This window comes from Glycine soja, chromosome 8 (genome assembly GCF_004193775.1).
Source record: "Glycine soja cultivar W05 chromosome 8, ASM419377v2, whole genome shotgun sequence".
Taxonomy (NCBI): Eukaryota; Viridiplantae; Streptophyta; class Magnoliopsida; order Fabales; family Fabaceae; genus Glycine; species Glycine soja.
Genome location: NC_041009.1, coordinates 23,305,157 through 23,321,740, shown reverse-complemented (window position 1 = coordinate 23,321,740; position 16,584 = coordinate 23,305,157). Strand labels below are relative to the sequence as shown.

At 33.1% G+C, this 16,584-nt stretch overlaps 1 protein-coding gene across 1 annotated transcript; it reads left to right on the top strand.

Annotated features, from left to right (window-relative positions):
• Positions 1 to 3,375: 3,375 nt before the first annotated feature.
• Positions 3,376 to 10,291, top strand: LOC114422811 (protein MEI2-like 4). Its single transcript, XM_028389347.1, has 11 exons — positions 3,376 to 3,805; positions 4,415 to 4,554; positions 4,687 to 4,732; positions 5,564 to 5,704; positions 5,864 to 6,334; positions 6,414 to 6,812; positions 7,002 to 7,593; positions 8,552 to 8,636; positions 9,040 to 9,108; positions 9,237 to 9,416; positions 9,576 to 10,291. Exons 2-11 carry the CDS (start codon positions 4,477 to 4,479, stop codon positions 9,729 to 9,731), a joined length of 2,217 nt encoding a protein of 738 aa, XP_028245148.1. The 5' UTR covers positions 3,376 to 3,805; positions 4,415 to 4,476; the 3' UTR covers positions 9,732 to 10,291.
• The last annotated feature ends 6,293 nt before the right edge of the window (positions 10,292 to 16,584 follow it).

Below are 16,584 nucleotides of genomic sequence, written 5' to 3'. Positions count from 1 at the left end.
AAGTAACATGCTTAACATTCAGTTTTAGACATAGAAATGAGAAATGTGACTTGTACTTTCGTCACACTTGTTAAATATCTTTAAATATCAAGTATTTCGTATTATGATTTCAACATAATTTGTCACTATTTTGCCAACTAAAAGAAAACACAACTTGTTACTATGGAAATAATGTTTAACTATTAAAAAAAAAGAGAAAAAATGGGAGGTGCAAAAGACTGAGAAAGAGAAATATAACACACCAAAACTTGACTGTAAAAAGAAATAACAGACCAAATTTTTTCTTTAGAAAGTACTGTCTGTTTCCGATTGTGGAACACCTGAAACACTTCCCCCTCAATTACTAGAAATTGCTAGATTTGTTGCAATGAAATCCGACGACGGTTTACCACTTGGAATCAGTGTGATCATGAAAGGGAGAAACGACATCCATTGAATAAACTTGACAAATTGGAAATGGGAGAACAGATGAATGAAGAAGTCTTAATGGTATTAAAACGTAGTTATGATAATTTAATTGAAAAGGACATGCAAAAATGTTTCTTACCAGATGGCATTGCAAGAAATGATTTGATAAGGGACATGTCATAGTGGATAAACTCATAGACCATTCTTTGTTGTGCTACGACCTGTACGAGGACAAAAGCAAGGACATGATTGGAATGCATGGTCCGGTTTGATCAATATGCAATATCTCGATCTTCGTGATTGTCAACTTGAAGAAGAAGACGTGGAAAACTGTTATGAGTTTAATCATCGAGTTTCTGGTTTGGAGATTGCAAAAAATTGACCTATTTACGTAACAATAACCAATGGGTATACTTAATTATGTGGTGTTTTCTCATCTAATGTTTCTTCTAATTCTTTGGTTTATCCAGTTCTTGTTCCTCCTGCACTAGCATCCAAAACGGACCTTTGTCTCGACGTGGGTGTTCTCACATCTCATGCATTTTGAAATGATGGGTTGCCATGGAATAAAGACGTTGCTGACGACAAAATTAGTGGCACAACTTCAAGAGCTGGTGCTAGAACTGTATTGTATCATGCTGTGATTCAATGCAGGAGATATTTGCTGTGAGTAACAATGATGATGATCATTTCGAGATTACACTCCCCAAGTTGACCAAATTGAGTTTGTCAAAATTACCAGAATTGAAGAGCGTGTTAGTCTGTGGATCTATCCAAGTATTGGACAGACATGACTGTCACAATTTAAAATCACCTACAATAGTGCCTTTCAAAAAATAAAAATATAAACCTTACAATAGAAGAGTTGTTAGATGCTCATGATTATGTTTTTGTTGATCCTAATCATTCTCATTTCGAACGCAGTAAAATGGTGTCATTTATAGATAAATTTCCTAATGAGTTGCATAAATATATTGTGAGCGTTGTTAATGTTAGTTAGATCAGACGGAAATTGCGGATATTGGGAAATTGCAAGTTTGCTATACATGGATGAGGAGTCTTGGGCTAAAATACGACATGATTTGATTCATGAACTTCAGCAAGACCAATTTGACTATACTCAACCCTTTGTCACAAAAGATCGATCAATTAATCTCCTCTTCGGAGGTTAACAATGACACAATACTAAGTCGTGATAATGTGGTGTTGGTTCACTTGTCCAAGATGCAAACCTGGACATTTTTTCCACTCAAGAGTCAACCCCCATCATTTCAATAACTTATTGCTATTGAACATGTTAACAATTGTCATTTTGTGCAAGTAAACATTTTTCAATTATTCTGTTATTTACCATTGTAAGATCAATTTGTTCATTAACTTTACTTGGGTGTTTCTTATTGGTTAATTTAGAGTATGGGTGTCCCTTACCTACTATTCACCACAATGACATAAATAAAACAGTAAAAAAGTTCACTCACGACTAATACCATACTTGAACTGCATACAGCATTTCAATTTTTTATTTCAAACTAAAGGAGATGAATATGTAGTAGATATGACTAAAGACTCAATGTAATCATCTCCTCATTTATATTTACTTTATTCATAGTACATGTGTTACTTATTGTAAGACTAATTTAGAACTATGATGATTGATGTAATGGTATGATTTTTATTACATATTATGGATTCTGTTATTGATTTCAATTTGGTCTATTATTTCGTTGTGTATTAACTTTGCACCACCATGGTATAAAAAAAAACATGATTTCATTGTATATTTTTTTAATAAAAACTTAATTTCATTGTATATTTTTCTAACAGAAACATGTTGTTTTTATTGTGTAATGTATTTTATACAACAAAAACATGTTTCCCTCAGATATTTCAAAATCCAAAATTTGCAAACAAAACATGGGGTGCGAAGAGAAGGCAAGGAGGTAAGAATAACAATGCGCTTTCAATACGTTTTTATTCCTTAAATCAGATTCGACGCTTAGTCCATTTGATAAAAAGAAAATTCGTAAGCCCAATCACAACATGATGAAGCGAAGTACAATAATAATTTATTTTTTAGTGCTTGAAATTTGGGGGCAAATCCAGCTTTAATTTTCTAAATTTTTAAAAAACATTTTAGTTCCTTAAATTAAAAAAAATGTTTTTAGTCCATAAGAACTAGATTTGAAGGACTAAAATGATTTTAGAAAAATCGTTTTTAATCTCTAAGTAGTATTGAGAGACAAAAATCGTAATTTTTAAATTTTGAGAGGCTAAAATATTTTATTTTATTTTTTGAAAAAATAGGATTTATTTCAAATTTGTGGAACTAAAAATATAATTAAGTTTTTATTTTTATATTATAAATTAAAATACACAATTGGGATGGTGAGAGTGTGACATTTTCCGTTTTCTCTGTCAATTAAATATTCTCAATGCTATCTCTCTTCTCTTATTTACAAGTGAGTTTCCCACACCGGTTCTTATCAACTTTCCTCTAAAATAAATAGTAACTAATGTTATTTTGGACTTTTAAATAGGCAAATAAAAAAAACCTTTTTATTCCAAAAGTTGTGAACTAAAAAGAAAACTGAAGCAATAATAGAAGCTTTCTATTTAGGTTCCTGTTTATTTATTGATTTTTTTAGTAAAACCTAATTTATATGAACTAATGTTACTTAAGAAATTAATAAATCATTTTTTTATTAAAAAAATGATAAAAACATTGAAGACATTAAATATTATATTATTATTTATTTATTAGAGAATATTTGTTGACTTTCTTGTTATTTTACTCTTGATAATAAAAGAATTCGATTAGAATACACTTAAAAAATCCATCCACCTATTCCAAGTGTTAATGTCATTGTTGGCTCAATGTAGTTGATAAAACATCTGTACGGATATTGATGGATAAATGAGACAATCACTCTACGAAGGGCAAGAAAGTCATTTCAATGGGAACCTCGTTTTAACCAGCATTGACGTCTCGTTAACGAATAAACGGAAAAAAACAACAACCATCTCTCCGTCCCTTCTCGCCGGAAAACTCACAGGTCCGGCGAGACCTCAGAAATTCCGTTGAAGTTTACAAAGAAGAAGAAGGAGTGAAGGTGAGGAAGTTGAGAAGTTGAGAGGAGCTAGTAACGTGCAATGCAGGGAACGGTAATAGGGTATGGGAAGATTTGGATGGAGGATCTTGCACGCCACACAAACAACGCATACAATTAATTACAAAGATGATGATCCTCCCATTTTGCAAATTCCCACCTTGCCTTATGCCCTACTTTATTCGTTTTCTCTCTCACACATCTTCTCTTCCTCCTCTTTCCATATACTACTATTTAACTCATTCTCACCCCTTCCCTCCACTTCCGTCTCCTCTTCCAATTCCCCTAAGGTCAGTGTCTTTCTTTTTGCCACCCCTTTTTGCTCTTCCATCACGGGGTTTTGGGTTTACGTGAATTCGTATCTGTTTTGTTCTCAAGTTTTGATTTTTGACTTTCTGGTTTTAGAACATCGAACACTTCAAGTGATTTTTTTTTTTTGGGGAGCGGGGGGGGTGTGAATTTTAAGATTTGTAAGTTGTTTGAAATCCTCTTGATCGTTCAGAATGTTGGTGGATTTGTAATTTATGCTGTGTGTTAATGTGGGGTTGTAACGTGCACTAAGAAATTATTACATGATGTTTGGACTATGTGGTCATCTCTACACGTGATAAGGAACCACAAAATTTAGTTTATAAAAAGTAGTTAATAACATGTTACACGGAAATTGGTAAATGTCACACAGAAATTGATTGTGACCACAACTCGCACTTTAGTACTGCATGATATTAGTTTAATGGACATTGGTTTTTCATAATCTATGGTAATTAAGAGTTTTTAAGTTTATAAAGTTTTATATTTTTCATCGTGTGTTGAACTTGGGAGGTTTATAATTCCTCGTAGCTTTCTTGCTGAAGAGGTAAAATGTTGAATTGACTGTCATGCTATGCTGTGCTCAACAGATATAAAAAGTTAGGAGATTTTCGTTTTTTGGGATACATATCTACGCATTCTGGGATTCATCATGCCTTCTGAGACAATTGACTTCAAGAGTTTTTCTTCATCGTTGTATTCTTCTGAAGATATTTGTTCTTCTAAGGAGGTATCTTCTCGTTTCATCTTATATATATTCCATTTTGAGCACGGTATTAGGGGCATTTGTAAAATTTTGGAAATTCAAACAATGTTGGCGGTTTCAGTCCTATTTATTCCTGTTTTCACTTTCTCTTGGCAGAGACAGGCTAGCTTATGGAAATCAGATAACATGCCCAATTGCTATGGTTAGTATTACTAATCTATTTGATTGCGTTATTATTATTGTTGTCGTGACTGCGCTATTAGAGTGCATTCCTTTGGAGTTATTTGGTGCCAAATACCTTTTCTTTTCTTTTCTTTTAATTTATATAATATTTTTTTACATAAGTTGTTAAGGATTTAGGAGTCATTTGCTTGCTTTGTACTTGCAAGTTGCTATGTTAGGAATCTCAGATTGCCTTGGTCAAGCAATTTTAATAATTTATCTGGTCACTCATTACTAGAAGAGCTTGGACTTGTCATGTTTGAGTGCTCTTGTACTTTGTTTGCTTCAAGCCCAAAAAGACTTTTGCATGATAAGGTGTGTTGAAATTTAAAAACCATTTCTACCCTTGCATCTGAAAACATAATCTTTTAGGTTAATTTGTTTATCAATACCTTAAACTAACAACTTATGACAGTTCTACATGCAAAGTACTTAGAAGTTAGAACTTAGAACATTGGAACTCATGCCAACTGTAAAAGAGCAGAAAGCAACTCATAGAGATGCATTGATTGTCAACAAAATTAATGGCAAAAGTAAATTATATACGACAGTACATTTGTTGGTATTTGTAACTGTTATTCTCTTAAATTAGGATAATCTGCTGTAAATGTATATATGGCAGTTTAGTTTGTAATTAAATTGTATTTATTTGAGAATTCTCCCGCAGGAGAGCACTGTTTTGGTCTGATTCTCTCTGAGTTTAACATGGTATCAGAGCACTAGTCTTGTGCTTTGAGTTTAACATTGATGCACTACTTTGTTGGTACAAATGGCACATTCAATCAGTTTCTGACTTTTTTGTGTTGTGTAGATTTTGATCAAGGAATAAAAACTAGCTTGAATGTACAATCATTATCCCATTTATCAGATAGTAGCAAAGTCAATGTAGTTGCTACTCAGCATGAAAGTAGTCTCTTTTCAAGTTCTTTGTCGGAGTTGTTTAGCAGGAAATGTAAGTTTTCTTTGCCTCTTAATGTGTGGTTCATCTCATTTACGTGGATAGAGGTTTTATTGTACTAATTTAAATTCTAAAATGGGTTTGAGTTGTATGTTGAGGTTTCTAAAGAAAACGGCTAGCTAATATGCCTTTGCATGACTTCCATTGGTGCAGTGAGATTATCTGCAAATAATGCTTTATATGGACATTCAGTTGACACTGTTGCATCCCACTATGAGGAAGAGAGACTTTTTGACTCTCTTGAAGAACTCGAGGCTCAAATTATTGGAAATCTACTCCCCAGTGATGATGATTTGCTTTCTGGAGTCACTAATGGGCTCGACCACATCATCCAAGACAGCTCTGGTGATGACACGGATGAACTAGACCTTTTCAGTAGTGTTGGAGGGATGGATTTAGGACATGATAATTGTTCATCTTCTGAACAAAAGAATTCTGAAATCCTTGATGAAGCTTGTAACAGTCAACTAGGGCTGCGTAGTGCCTCGATTGCTGGAGAACAGCCTTACAGTGAACACCCTTCTAGAACAATAGTCGTGAGAAACATTAATAGTCAACACAAAGAAAGTAATGTTTATCTGCATCAAAACAGCCTTCCTCTAAAGTCACCAACTAGCTTCCCGGGTAGAGTATTTGTTAATCAACTATCAATTTAGCAGCAGAAACATTATTTTCCCTCACTGATATTTTTACATTGGACCAGGTTTGCATGGGATTTCTAAATCTGGTAAGCTGGATGGTGGAAGAGTTCTTGGTGTTGAGCCTGCCATATGCACACCATCCCCGGAAACTGCTTTTTTTCATGGGGTCTCTTCAAGTGTTCCTAACTCCTTACCATCACTAGTCAGAGTTAAATCAGCTGACAACAGATGTGAAGTTACTGAATCTGGTTCACCTGGCCAGTTGAATTTTGATAGTCAAGCTGCTCCAGCTTTTCATCCCCATTCCCTTCCAGAATTTCATGATGGTTTAGCTAACAGTGTTCATCATATTCCTCCCGAGGTGGCAGCAAACATCAATCTCAAAACACAGGAAAGAATAGATAACATGCAGTTCTGTCAAGTAAACTCCAATGGGCGCTTCATGGAATTCAATGAATGTGGTAAGTTAAAAAGTGCAGTAGATTAGCAAGTGTAATAGTAACTTTTTCCTATAATTTTTTTTTCATCCTATGGTTGGTGAATCTATAAATCTTTGAACTCTATGGGTCAATATATATAGGAAACAACCTTTTTTTTTATGGTATATATAAAAAATATTCAATTGATCATATTTTCCGCTCCTTTCTCAGTTTTTAAATCCTCTGGTAATGGAAGCTGTCCTCTTCCTGGTCATCATTACAAATGGGGAAACTCCTATCAGCCTCCTGGAATGATGTGGCCAAATTCACCTTCGTATATTGATGGAGTTTGTGCAGCCACTAATCTGCCAAGATTGCATGGACTTCCTAGGTCACCATCACATATGATGGCCACTGTTTTACCCATAAATGGCCAGCATGTGCCTTCAGCTCCTTTTTGGGACAGAAGACATACCTATGCAGGGGAATCTCTTGGGAATATGCAATTTTCCGGTAACACAGCAGCACACTGTGTTGATTTTGTTTCTTATAATATCTTTCCACATTTTGGAGGAAATTGTGTTGACCTTAGAGTCCTACCCAAGAATCTTGGAGTCCATTTTCATAACCAAGGGGACCTAATGTTTCCCAGAAGAAACCACATGATTAATTCATTTGAGACTCACAAACAACGTACCAGAAGCCGCAGAAATGAAGGTTTGCCAAACTTGGATGACAAGAAACAGTATGAACTTGATATTGACCGCATAAAGAAGGGAGAAGATAACCGAACAACACTAATGATAAAGAACATTCCTAACAAGTAAGTAGCATTGTATATGTTAAATTAAATATTAGCTTTTTGTATTTAAATTTTCATTTTCGGCGATGCTAACATTTGTATATTCATTTGGTACATTTTGGGTTGTGCTTTTACTTTTCAAGAAATTTTGGAGTGTTCAGCCAAGCCTGTTAGCCTAGGATAGATTATTTGTTAAGCCAGTGATAATATGGGAAAAAGTCGCACCAACACTTGGAACCCTTTTAAGAACTAGAAGCTTAAGCAAATTTACTCTTCGTCTCTTAGTTTGCATTTGAATTTGCTCTAAAATGTCTGCTTTTATGAGATTCTTTCTGTGAAACTTCTTTTGGAAGAATCACTTTTAGAAAATTCAATTTTCATATGCCATCAAAGAAGTTCTTTAGATTTTGCCTTGTAAAATTTTGGTGGAAGCTGTTTTTGTTAACTTTGTTATTTTTTTTTTTTTTTTATTTTGTTAGACTTGGCAGTAGACAAGCTTCTATTTCCTGCCTTTTCTTGAAAATAGTAAAATAGATTCTGATGCCTACGAAAAGGGTTTGATTGTGGAAAAACATATCTATACTTGAAAGTGATTGTATGTAATATTGACATCATAGCCAAACAAACTTTAGTAGGGCTTTAGATTTCACAAATTGTTTTCTGATTTTATTTTCCCTTTCAGCTGGTGGTTACTGATCATTTTAGCATACTACATAAATCTATAATTTTTTTATTGCTATAATTTACTTGCCTCTTCTCTGCCAATGTTGGAATTAGGATGGGTGATTCGTGAAGGGCTGTGAATAAGAGCACAAAATTAAACTTGTGATTCTTTTCGTTGGTTTTAAGCATATATGAAATCTGTCATTTCTCTTAAATAGTTTTTTCTGAAAATGAAGAATTATGTTCAGTTCTACACCTCATTTACATAATTTTTTCTTGAAACATCTTTTTCTGGGACTGATTTGTTGTCTTGCAGGTATACATCCAAGATGCTGTTAGCTGCAATTGATGAACGCCATAGAGGAACTTATGATTTTGTTTATCTGCCAATTGATTTCAGAGCAAGTGCTTTTCTCTTTTTAAAATACTTGGAGTTTATGGTCCATTTGTTGTATAGAGAATATCTTTCTAGAAAATATTTATTGTACTTTCTCTGTTTTGTGCTACAGTAGAAGGAAGATACTTGTTTTTTTATTTTATTTTTGCATCTCAGTAAAGGAGGGGAAAATGAATTGCTTCAAGGACGGGAATGTCATTTTCCTGAACAAATCAAACAATAAGAAAATGCATCAACTTTTTTTGTAAAAACGTTCTCATCTGAACTTTTTCTGTAGAAAAATATCCTTGCTTGCATGAAAATGTGTGTTCCTTTTATTGAACATTTCCACTATGAAATTTAATTTACTTTAGTATTCCTTTCTCCTTTTTGTTTAATTATTCACATGGAATCGACATTAATTGCAGAACAAATGCAATGTGGGATATGCATTCATCAACATGATCAATCCTGGCTTGATTATACCATTCTATCAGGTATGCTATGGAAAATGATGATGACAATCAAAATGATTGCTGTTAAACTTATAATCACATAACATTCACACACACACACACACATACCCTGTACTAATAGACTGAAGCTTATGATGCAATTCTGGCAGGTGTTCGATGGGAAGAAATGGGAGAAATTCAACAGTGAGAAAGTGGCATCACTAGCATATGCTCGTATACAAGGGAAAGCAGCTCTCATTGCTCACTTCCAAAATTCAAGCTTGATGAATGAGGATAAGCGCTGCAGGCCTATCCTCTTCAACACCGATGGCCCTAATGCCGGTGACCAGGTATAAATTTCTTTTAAGATCCATTAATCACTTACATTACAGGTATTCTTACCTGCTTGAAACATAATATATAATCCAGGCAGCCATTTGAAATTTGAACCTCTATTTTTATTAAGAGATGAAGCTACAAAATGGCTACTAACTTTGCTAGGAACTCAGGTTCCTTTCCCAGTTGGCATTAACATTCGCAACAAAGCTGGAAGAGTGAGAAACAACACTCAGGAGGATAACCTGCAAGGGAGTCGGAGTCTGCCTAATTTGGGAATCAGTAAGCTCTCATCTGATGGAGACAGTCATTCATTGGAGTCAGACTAAGGAAGCTATCTTTCTCTCTTCTGCCATGTCATTAATTTTAGTGGGTGCTAACCTTTGGAAACCAAATGGTCTAGTCACGTTAATAAAGCTGCTCATGTTTGGAGCACATAAGTACCAACACTAACTTTAAGCCGAGAATTTTTCTAGTTCTTTTGGCTTTTGATGCTAAATCCAAACATGGTTGAAGTATAAGCATCAAGAGGACTATATAAAAAATTACATGTACAGGAGTTTCACATTGGAGAGTGGAGAGGCTTGTAAAGTGGTTTGAGGAGAAACTTAATTAGTCTGTATCAATTTTACCTTTGGTTCCCCTCTTCCTCTCCTTGTTTTTTCTTCAGGCATTTTTTCTTTCTTTTGTAAATTGTTGATTTTGGAGTCCATCTCATCCAAAACTCTTGAAAATTTTGATGAACTATTTATGTGCTGTGCCGAAACCTTCTTCGGTTGTTCATCATTGTTAATGTTTGGTGTGCAAGCATACTCTTGTATTCACCTTTTCCTTGTAACATATTACCATTCGAATAATATAATTGACGTTTCTCGTCGTTTGAGTGTCTCTATTATCACTTGTAAAGGTATAACTGGATTTCTAAACCACTACATCTTTTGAGTTATGCTAATTTTTTTTATCGGCAATTGTTAGTTTTTGTTAGCAGAGAAGTTCGAATTTATGATCTTTTTCCTCTCTTTTTCTCCCTTAATTATTCAATACACCCTATATCTCCTCTGAGTTATGTTACTTGAGGAGACTCAATATAGAAGGTTTGGTGTCAAATCTGATTTATCAAAACTGACAATTTCTGATTTTGCCATTAGTTTGTTGGCTTTTAAAAAAGACTAAGATTTGTGTAAGGAAGGTGTTTGATTTTCCTCTACTTGTAATTTTAGATAGTGCTTAATATTTTTCGCTTTAATGACATTAACAGGCAACAACAGAGAGCACTTGAGAATGTTTAAAATCAAAATCATGTCGAACAATCTTCCAAAATTAAAAAGGAAATGGACAAAGTGTCCATTGCACTCTTTGACCCGAAGATCCACATGAACCCCAATTACCAACTAGGCTTAGAAATGTTTTTATTTATTTATTTTTTTTATTTGTGACATAATGAGAGAAAAAAGGCAAACCGAAGGCATATAAATAGATTGAATGGGATTAAACTTTACAAATTTTAATTTGACTTATTTGTCAAGTTTAACCTTCTTATTTTATGTATGTTTTTTTTAATAAAAATTGGTTTAGTTGTTTAAATACATGAAAACTTATTTAAAAGTTTACTATATGAATCAACAAACTTATTTCTAAATAATTTAATAAACTTAAATTTATTTATTAAAATTAAGAAATTTTGAGAAATTAAGATACCTCTTAAGATGTGGATATGTAATTATAATCTTCTTGTCAAGTGAATGCATATAAAGTATGCTGTATTTTTTTTATTTGACTATTGGTCACTAATTTTTTTTTGGTTTCAATTTGGATTTTTAGGTTTAAATATTTTTACATTGCTCCTTGTAGTGTTTTTGTTAAACCAAATTTGTTGGCTTTTGTCATATTTTCGATATTAGCTATGTTAATTTCGGCTAATGTGACAAACTTTAATCTCACATAACATCTATCTTAATTTATCATATGTCACCAAGTTGACAAAGTTAATATAATAAATTATCAGAAAGACGAGTTTAATTTAAAAGAAAAGAAACACTTTAATTAAAGAATTAAAGCGAAGATCAAACTAAATGTAAAAAATGAGATGAGAGATCAAGAATTTTAGTCCTTTTATTTTTGGTTAAGCATAGAGTGAAGGAAAATTACATGTAGAAGCTGTGACATGTTTCATTAAAAACAATCATATATGAATATCTTTATATGTGCTACAAATACCTCTCTTTTTATCTTTTTATTACATCATAGTAGTATTACACAATGTATTTATGTTTTTCTCTCTAGCTCGTATATCTCATTACATCTCTCACTAGATGAGATCATGAGAAATAGGATTGAGGTTTTTAGAAGAAAAAAAAAATAAAGAAATATAGGATTGAGGTATCTACCAATATTTTCCCCTTCATATAATTTCTTAGCTACCGCTAAAATTGGGTGTCTATCAAGTGAGGAATTGTTGGCAATAGAATCTAATATTTTCGAGTGGGAAAAAAGGAAGAAGAAAGAAAGCAGCAACTTCTTTTGACACTGCCTAGCTTAGATATCTAAAATGAGAATAAAGAGTACCAATGGTCGAAATGGACCTGTCAGAACTCATGGGCCAAACTAGGTTTGAACTGACAGGTATTGGCGTATCGCTACAGATAAAATAGCTTCCAAATAGTTATGAAAAAATGTCTTTTTTCAAGGGAAGAAAAATATTCGAAATATGTTAAAAAAAATTGTAACTAATACTACAAAATACATCCATGATAAATGGTGAGAAATTTTAAGGAAGACTATTATTAGTCTTGGGGGAATGAGTCGATTCAATTGAATTTGTGATATTTTTATTTTATTTGTATCGATTAATTTTAACTGATTAAGTTCAGATAAAACTTTTCCTAGTTTGGATCTCCCAGCCGAACTAAATCAATTTGACTATGATCAGATTAATTTAAATAGAGCCATCAAATTTATTATTAAAATTAAAAACTTAATAATTTAGAAATTGATATTGTGAAGTATGAAGTGTGAACTGAGTGTATGATTATGAATAATGAAAAAATATGGGCTTGGCTAAATCCCTAACTCTAAAGGTTAATATAAAAAATGTAAAAGAAAATAAAATATATTATGTCATTAAGTGTGTCGATAAGTTCTGGTGCTAAAATCAAAATTCAAACTCAAAGTACTAATCAAATTTAAATTTTTTCAATCGAATCCAAATCAATGATTGAAGTCTATTTGATTTTTTTTTGTTTGTTTGGATTGATTGGGTTATAAAATTGATTTTGATTTATGATCATCCCTAATTAATATCATAGTCAATCAAGAATCAAAATTCATAAAAATATACCTCAAAGTTCTATTAAGAAGTCAAGACCCCTAACAAAAGAAATGTTATAGGAACATATTTTTTAACAAACTTTTTATAGAATACAATCTCATATTAAAACTAAAAATAAAAAAGAAGTTCATTATATAAGTGTGAAACTCATTAAATTTTATAATTTTTTTAATAAATTTTAATTAATGATAGTGTATGTGTTAAAAAGATGGTATTAAAATGTATATTTCTAAGACTACTTTCTTTTTGGGTAGGGTATTATAATAATTTGTGAAAAATAATATAAGGTGGGATCTTGGAAGCATGTGAGAGTGATGTTGACATAGAGTGTATAATTTAGGTGTGAATGGGCACATGAAAGGACGGCCATAGCATGCGAGGCGAGCAAACTGAAGGGAAAAGAGGAGAACAATCCTGTGGTGACACCCACATGCAAATGCATGCGCACATTGCATCATACATATCTATATCCCATGCAACTTGCTCCTTTGCTTTGCGGCTCACATGTTATGCAATTTGGATCAATATCAATCATCACTCACGCCTACACCCTTCTCCCCCCAAATCTTTTCTTTTTGTCCTCAATCTTGTATAATTGTTTTGCTTTATTCTTGGATATTTACCAATCTTTATTAGTTTGATGTGCCTTTCTTCACAAATTGGTTCATTGAATGTTACTTGAGAAACATGCAATCACCGTCCGTCTAGTTTTTGTGCGCGCTTATGCGATTTGCTTCAACTATTTAGTACTCATAAAGCAATGTAGGTTGTGTCTCAACTCTCAACTAAAGTATTAAAAAAGTAAGATCAGCAATCATTATATGAGATACGATTACGATGAGTGAAAAGTTCACGTACTAGTTGATGCTGATTACTCAGTAATGCTAGATGTGACCCATTAAGCTATAGGGATGTTGGTTCCATTTGGATTGATGCTAGCTAGCTAGTGTTAGAATTAGAAACGAATTGCAGCATCATAGTTGGATTTGGACGCAATGAGGTTGAAAACGAACTGCAACATATATATACAGTTATAAATCCGTATCATACTGATTAATTGTCTATCTTACTTCAAATAAAGATGGAGAAGTTTTGGGATATAAACCCCTCCACATACTTTAAGGAGAAAATTATTTAATATTTTGTCTATATTTTTTATAAATAGGAGAGAGAAATATGAAATAAAATATTACAGGTGTGATAGACAGGGAAAAAAATTGAGTAAATTTTTTGCATATATATTTATTGGTTAAAATTATATTTACATTTTTTTTTATTGAAAATACAGTATTATTTTTATGAATATATGAATTCTCTATGGTTATTACTATTTTTATTGGAGAGTTTAGTCAATAGTCATCCATGTTAGTTTCTTTACGTACTGACACAGTTGACTCTTAGACATGGGTAGCCAAGTAGGTAGCGCAGCGGTATCAGTAGGCCATAATACTAGCCACATAACACGCACAACAATTTCATATATGTCAGCCTGTGGCAAGATATAAGATACAAACCATATTTTATTCCAACAAGAAAGGTCCTAGAACGTTCACGACTTTCCAAGCCTAAAATTAGGAACCAACACATTGCTAATTATGTTGCCACACACACACACAACTACGGTAAAATTTCATCATAAGTTAAACTCTTGCTCTAGTAAACTGACGTACTGTTTTTTTTAAATGTAGAAATCACGTATATCTTTCAATGATGCAATGTCGTTTGAGGTGATATATAGAACTATAATAAATAACAAAATTTCTTTGAATATTGAATATTTGATATAATTACATAAAATTTGAACTCACACACATCTACAGGGGATACTAGTAAAAATAATATCGAACAAGTCATACGTTCTGTAAAAAAAAAAGTCATATAGAAATGATTTAGTGTAATATATAACTGATGCATGATATACTATTATATCAAATAATATTTTGTATTTTACCACATAAGGTATGATATATAATTACATAATAATCTTCATCACTATTAGAAAAAAGAGTCTTTAACATCATCATATTAACATATATTGATTTTTGAAAAATCGATATTAATGAAACAATATTAACATCAATTTTTTCAAGAATCAATGCTATCGTTTTAATATTAATGTCGGTTTTCATAAAAATTGACATTGCTTTTTGTATATATATAATTGAATTTGTCCTGTTCTCGCGCCCACTGTCAGTTTTCTCACTCTCACCCTGAACTTCTCACTTTTGCGACATTCGTAGTCTCAGTCTCCTCCCTCGCATTCTCACTACTCGCACTCGTACTCTCTCTCACAGTCTCAGTGTCCTCCTCACTCGTAGTCTCAGGTGTCATTCACTCAAGGTCACTCTCAAGTGTCAGTCACTCATGGTCACTTACTGTCGTCTAAAGTTTGCGGCCAGTCTCGATCACTCATGGCCACTCTTGGTCTCAGTTGTGCTCTCACTCTCTGCGACGACAACGAGTGTACCTTTTACCTTTGTCTCGATGTCTTGATCTCGGTCTCGGTCTCGACAATGTTAGTGTTCCCCTTCTTTTACCTTTGTCTCCATTAATGGTTGATAGTCTGAGGCTGTCTCCATGCCTGTTGAAAGGAACTGTTAGTTCTAGTGTGATTATCTTTATGTGATTAGGACTACTTAGATGTACTTGTAAGTTCTACTGAGGTTGTGATTCCTTCATGGATAAAAGGGAGATCCTATCAATATTCTGAGAAGTAAGAACACTTAAGTGATGAGTTTTAGGTTGCAAAATGATTTTAATTAAAGACAGACAAAATTTGATGTGTTGGATTAGGCAAAATTAGTGTAAAGAGTAAACGTTTTCCAACTCTGACAACTATAGGAATATTTGTAAAGACGGCTTGATATCTGTTTTTTTGTAAGTGATTTGTCGGTTGGTTGTTGTTTTTTGTTGATGCATGTTTAATAAAATGCATTGATTCATTTAAAAGAAAAGAACCTCATTCCCTTATGTAGAGATATAAACTCTTAGTTTCCTAATTACCACAAGTATAATTGTTAGTGGAAAAATTGCATTGACCTCCCCTAACTGTAGTTTTTAAAAAGCAAAGACCATTCCTTAATGTTAACTATGTTAACTTACCTTGGTTAAGTTATCTTTTTTCTGCATTTGTTCTCTAATTTTGTTAAAAAATTTCTACATCATCTTTCTTCAATTTGTGGTGCATCAATGGAAACTTAGTTCAAGTTGATGAAGTTGGCCATATGATCTGTTACACGAGCCCTTAGAAGACATTGAGCTCTAGTGACCCACCAAATTGAATATCCAATTTAAGCGTTTGATCATTTTATTCCAATAAACAAAGTAATTTTATTGAAATTAGCTAAACAATAGCACAAGTAGTGCCAGGTTAAGCTTGTCCATTAGTACAAATAGCACTATTATTGACCTTGAATATTTGAACATTAAGAGGCAATAATGTTTGCATCTCATATTTGAACTTTATGAAAAAAAAATAAAAAATTACATCATGACTCCTGAAGGTCTCGGTGTCACGATAAAACAATACTTTGGACCGGCTTCAAGAAGCTCTCGCACGCCTACGTCCATGACTCTCGAAGACCCAGAGTAAGGGACACAAAAAAATCAAGGACCAACTGGAGGAGTCAATCACTGAAAAAGTGACTCGACAATTAATGTTGTCTTTCAGCCAAATGCAGTCCCAAATGCAATCGCAACTGCAATCACAAGGACTCACACTGCCTCCTGAGCTTGAGGTTGGTCTTTCTGCTGCTCGTGTTAGCACAAAGGGAATTTGTGTCGACCCCTCGGGATAGGACCTAAACATGGGTGAATCAAACAAACGTGAGTGGTATGTTGATGACAATCCTTCC

Bases quoted from the DNA above. Each gene is read 5' to 3' on its own strand.
- LOC114422811 (XM_028389347.1), top strand. From the start codon at position 4,477: ATGCCTTCTGAGACAATTGACTTCAAGAGTTTTTCTTCATCGTTGTAT. The intron at 5,705-5,863 runs GTAAGTTTTCTT...CCATTGGTGCAG, and splicing joins GGAGTTGTTTAGCAGGAAAT to TGAGATTATCTGCAAATAAT. The intron at 6,335-6,413 runs GTAGAGTATTTG...ACATTGGACCAG, and splicing joins GTCACCAACTAGCTTCCCGG to GTTTGCATGGGATTTCTAAA.